At 37.4% G+C, this 6,000-nt stretch overlaps 1 protein-coding gene across 1 annotated transcript in view; it reads right to left on the reverse strand.

Annotated features, from left to right (window-relative positions):
* The window catches only part of LOC120050119 (trichohyalin-like), a 31,316-nt gene extending 25,588 nt beyond the window's left edge, over positions 1-5,728 (reverse strand). The window contains exons 1-2 of the mRNA XM_038996771.1: positions 5,707-5,728; positions 3,308-3,637 (exon numbers count right to left, since the gene is read on the reverse strand). Coding sequence (XP_038852699.1) covers positions 3,308-3,637; positions 5,707-5,728 — 352 coding nt within the window. The remainder of the gene's footprint in view (positions 1-3,307; positions 3,638-5,706) is intronic.
* Positions 5,729-6,000: the final 272 nt, after the last annotated feature.

Here is a 6,000-nt window from a genome sequence, read left to right on the forward strand (position 1 = left end):
CTCTTTGGCAGATATATTGTGGGAGGACTATGTGAATGTTGACTATGTGAAATGTTGACCTCTTTGGAAGATATATTGTGGGAGAACTATGTGAAATGTTGATCTCTTTGGCAGATTATATAGAGGCAGGACTATGGGAAATGTTGACCTGAATGGCAGATATGTTGTGGGAGATCTATGATATGAAAATTCTGGATAATTTGATGAACATCTATACATCTTAATCCAACCTACCTTGAGAACATTTGGGGAGAGAATTGATAAATGTAAAGAAACTGATTTAATTTGTAGCCTTGAAGAAGACACACTGCTATTCACAAGGCCTGTAGTTTTTATAGTATCATTTTAACACTCTGGTCTGTTCTTTGTCTTGTGTTATTGGTTGTCAATAAACAAAACAGACAAATAAGTAATTAGTCACCTTGTACTGATCATCCATTATCCAAGATGGAGAGACATGAATAATGATCATGTAAAACAGAATGCATTAGTTATAATTATTAATTGAATTTCTGCCTCATTACAACATTTTATGAAATACCATACATCATATTGGAATGACTGTTCATCACATTCATTACTAATGTACATCTAGGGAAAGGAATGTAAGCAGTACTACTATTGGAACAGTCTAAACATCACAGAATGATTCATACTAGGACAACAAACTGAATTCAAACTGATTACATGTTAATTTTGGAGTGTGAAATGTTGAGCTCTATAGCAGATATATTGTGGAAGGAATATGTGAAATGTTGACCTCTATAGCAGATATATTGTGGGAGAACTATGTGAAATGTTGACCTCTTTGGCAGATATATTGTGGGAGGACTTTGTGAAATGTTGACCTCTATAGCAGATATATTGTGGGAGAACTATGTGAAATGTTGACCTCTTTGGCAGATATATTGTGGGAGAACTATGTGAAATGTTGATCTCTTTGGCAGATTATATAGAGGGAGGACTATGGGAAATGTTGACCTGAATGGCAGATATGTTGTGGGAGATCTATGATATGAAAATTCTGGATAATTTGATGAACATCTATACATCTTAATCCAACCTACCTTGAGAACATTTGGGGAGAGAACTGATAAATGTAAAGAAACTGATTTAATTTGTAGCCTTGAAGAAGGCACACTGCTATTCACAAGGCCTGTAGTTTTTATAGTATAACTTTAACACTCTGGTCTGTTCTTTGTCTTGTGTTATTGGTTGTCAATAAACAAAACAGACAAATAAGTAATTAGTCACCTTGTACTGATCATCCATTATCCAAGATGGAGAGACATGAATAATGATCATGTAAAACAGAATGCATTAGTTATAATTATTAATTGAATTTCTGCCTCATTACAACATTTTATGAAATACCATACATCATATTGGAATGACTGTTCATCACATTCATTACTAATGTACATCTAGGGAAAGGGGTGTAAGCAGTACTACTATTGGAACAGTCTAAACATCACAGAATGATTCATACTAGGACAACAAACTGAATTCAAACTGATTACATGTTAATTTTGGAGTGTGAAATGTTGAGCTCTATAGCAGATATATTGTGGAAGGAATATGTGAAATGTTGACCTCTATAGCAGATATATTGTGGGAGAACTATGTGAAATGTTGACCTCTTTGGCAGATATATTGTGGGAGGACTTTGTGAAATGTTGACCTCTATAGCAGATATATTGTGGGAGAACTATGTGAAATGTTGACCTCTTTGGCAGATATATTGTGGGAGAACTATGTGAAATGTTGATCTCTTTGGCAGATTATATAGAGGGAGGACTATGGGAAATGTTGACCTGAATGGCAGATATGTTGTGGGAGATCTATGATATGAAAATTCTGGATAATTTGATGAACATCTATACATCTTAATCCAACCTACCTTGAGAACATTTGGGGAGAGAATTGATAAATGTAAAGAAACTGATTTAATTTGTAGCTTTGAAGAAGACACACTGCTATTCACAAGGCCTGTAGTTTTTATAGTATCAGATTAACACTCTGGTCTGTTCTTTGTCGTGTGTTATTGGTTGTCAATAAACAAAACAGACAAATAAGTAATTAGTCACCTTGTACTGATCATCCATTATCCAAGAAGGAGAGTCATGAATAATGATCATGTAAAACAGAATGCATTAGTTATTATTGTTCATTGAATTTCTGTCTCATTACATAATTGAATGAAATACCACACATCATATTGGAATGACTGTTCATCACATTCATTACTAATGTACATCTAGGGAAAGGGGTGTAAGCAGCACTACTATGTGAGCAGTCTGAGAATGACTGAATGCTTCATAATAAGACATCAAGCTAAATTCAAGCTGATTCTATTTTAATTTTGGTGTGTGAATTGTTGAGCTCTATGGCAGATATATTGTGGGAGAACTATGTGAAATATTGACCTCTATGGCAGATATGTTGTGGGAGGACTATGTGAAATATTGACCTCTATGGCAGACATACTGATGGAGGGCTTTGTAAAAGGGAAAGGAAAGAGAGATACCTAGTCAGTTGTCCAGCTGAATGTATTCAACTGAAATGTGTCTTCCGCATTTCACTCAACCCCTCTGAAATGTTGACCTCTATGGCAGATATTTTGTGGGAGATCTATGATATGAAAATTCTGGATAATTTGAAGAACATCTATACATCTTAATCCAACCTATCTTGAGAACATTTGGGGAGAGTATTGATTAATGTAAAGAAACTGATTTAATTTGTAGCCTTGAAGAAGACACACTGCTGTTCACAAGGCCTGTCGTTTTTATAGTATCAGATTAACACTCTGGTCTGTTCTTTGTCTTGTGTTATTGGTTGTCAATAAACAAAACAGACAAAACAGTAATTACTCACCACCTCCTGATCATCCATTATCCAAGATGGAGAGACATGAATAATGATCATGTAAAACAGAATGTATTAGTCATTATCATTACCTTCAAATCACCATCTGTCACATTATCCTCTCATATACCATAGTGATGTGGTATACATCAGAGGGGAATGAGTGTTCATCACATTCATTACTAATGACAATCAAGGGACGTGACAGTAATGTTGGAATGGTTCTAATGCTTTAGGACCAGCTCAAAGCTCAGAGTGATGGTAATATGCATTGTAACTAGTTGATATTCAGAATGAATCTAGTCTATTCATCTGTAACTCCTACTATGAACTCCTACCTACATGAGAAAGTACAAGTGTTCTGTACAGGGAAAGAGACTGGTTGTTATTGTTGTTGTTTAGGTGTTTAGAAACATTACTGGACTTCTAGAACACTTACCTCTGACCCTTAAACCCACTGCAGCCTCCTCCTTCTGTTCTCCATGGATGACCTGACATACGTAGTCTCCTGTATCTGACCTCCTGAAGTCTCTCAGCCTCAGAGACACGTTGCCTCTCTCCAGCTCCTGGGTGATCAGACTCACTCTGCCCTCATAGCCACTAGTCTCTGTCACCTGGCCATTCTGATACAGGTAAATACACTCTGTCCCTTTAAACCACCTGATCGTCGTGGCAACAGCACTGGTGTCAGGTGAGAGGTGACAGGGTAGGGTGACCTCTTCACCAACATCAGCCCTCACATTGTCTTCTGAGGTGAGTTTAAACTGATCTGTTCAGAAAGAGAGAACATTTCATGTTTAATGACATCATCTGTGTCAGGAACACAAATCCTCTCAGTACATTTATAAACACAGCTGAATTAAAAACTACAATAGACATACAACAACCAGGACCATGTCAATTCTAAAATACAACCCCCACAATCCCAGACAGACATATTCATTTGAAGGAAAGTATATATGTTAAAGAAGAATGTGATGCTACAATCTAGAATGATATTATCCCATTTGTTCCCACATCTTTCCCAGACATGCCACTATGCTAATCTTATGCCACTAGTAAGCCTAACATGTCATCCATTTAGATTTTTTATTTTTATTTAAAAGTATATTTTATTCTTGGTCACAATTGTGACAGAGTGCTCTGTCTATAATAACATGAACAGATATTTACCCCTATTCCTCAACCTCAATATCTATATACCTCAGTCCACTTACCCACACACCTAAACTCAATGACCCACACACCCCAGCCCTGCTACCCCCATGCCCTAACCCTAACACCCATGACAATACCCTCAAATCTATACACTCAAGTACAGATACAGGCATATCCTGGCCCTAAATGACCTGTGTGTTACTCAAGACCCCAGTTCCTTTGCCAATACACCTCATCCCTGTTACTTTCCTATCTCAGTCCTGTTACCCACTTTCCTTAGGCCTGTATTCCCCAAGTCACCAACAGTAACCTATATCCAGCTATTCACTGCACACCACAACCCTGTTATCGGCATGTTTTAGTCCTGTGACCTCTGACCTGTATACACTAATCATTTCATAGATAAACTAATATTACAGTGGTATAACACATGTGACCCAGCCCCAATCTCTTGTTTCTACCACAAACGTTGTTGCCAGAAAGGATTTGATTGGGCAATAGACGTCCATCCAGCCCCATTACCTGTATGAACCTTGTGTATCCCTACACCCCATTATAAACCAGGGAAATCCATGGGCATACTCATATAAAACAGGTCTACCCCAGTGTCCAAGCCTCAACATTCATACTAACCAGGTCTACCCCAGTGTCCAAGCCTCAACATTCATACTAACCAGGTCTACCATTGTGCAAGAGACACTAAACAAACCTAATCACATTAAATATCATTTCAATTATTATACTAATTCAGTTTATGGGTCTATACATGGCCAATTCCCCCTGAAATAACAAAATATGATGTTTTACAGTAAGTATCTCTGATTTAAACATCAGTAAAGGTAATCGATAATGGTAAAATCATCTGTAACATCATTTAGAACAAGTAAATCCTGAACCGAACTCAACTTAAATCTACTGAAGAAAGAAAAGGATCTGCTATGACTAAATATATAGAATAAATTAGAGGCACTGTATTTTCCCATTAGTCAGACATGTTTGGCAGGTAGCCTAACACTTAAGAGCATTGGGCCAGTAACCGAAACGTCGCTGGTTTGAATCCCTGAGGAAACTAGGAAAACATTTGTTGATATGCCCTTGAGCAAGGCACTTAATCCTAATTGCTCTGGATACATATTTTATATATTTAACGAGGCAAGTCAGTTCAGAACAAATTCTTATTTAGAATGACAGCCAACCCCGAACGATGCTGGACCAATTGTGCTCCCCCCTTTGGGACTCCCAATCATGGGCGGTTGTGATACAGCCTGGAATTGAACCAGAGTCTGTAGAGATTCTTCTTGCTCTGAGATGCAGTGCCTTAAACCGCTGCGCCACTCAGGAGCCCAACTTATTCGTTGATATGTACAACTTTAACTTCTCTAGAGCCAGTAAAGTACAAAAGGTTGATTTTCTTCCATATTGTGTCCGACTGGATTAAATGGGTTCTATAATAAAGAGATGTTTGGAGGGAGAGGTCACTGTGGAGCAGTAGAGCTGTTTCTCACAGACACAAACTCAGCTACAACTCCTCATGTTACAAACACATTTCATCCAGACACACATTTACACATAAAGACAAATAAAACCACAAACACATTTCATTTTCAATAGTTGGTTTAGTTCTGTTCTCCCAAATACATGAAGGAAAAGTTCATCATTAATTATAGCATGGTAACTTACTATGAACTCTGGACTCTGCCATTTTAACTGCAATAAAAAGAGAAAACATTCATATTTACATCATTACCATTCACCAAATTCTCTCTTTTGCTCAATCGCACAGATACAAACATCACTTCCTCTTTCTCCAGTCCTCATTGTTTTAAAACAGGACTGTTGTGTCTAGTTTGGAAAGTGAAATATACTGAGATCTCCTCTTACCTTTACTGGTCTTCACGTCCTCCACTTCACATTCAAAATAGTTGATTTAAATCCACAACCACTCTAATAGTCACTATATGTGCATTTCTACAC

The sequence above is a fragment of the Salvelinus namaycush genome, chromosome 1, assembly GCF_016432855.1.
Source record: "Salvelinus namaycush isolate Seneca chromosome 1, SaNama_1.0, whole genome shotgun sequence".
In the NCBI taxonomy this organism is placed as follows: Eukaryota; Metazoa; Chordata; class Actinopteri; order Salmoniformes; family Salmonidae; genus Salvelinus; species Salvelinus namaycush.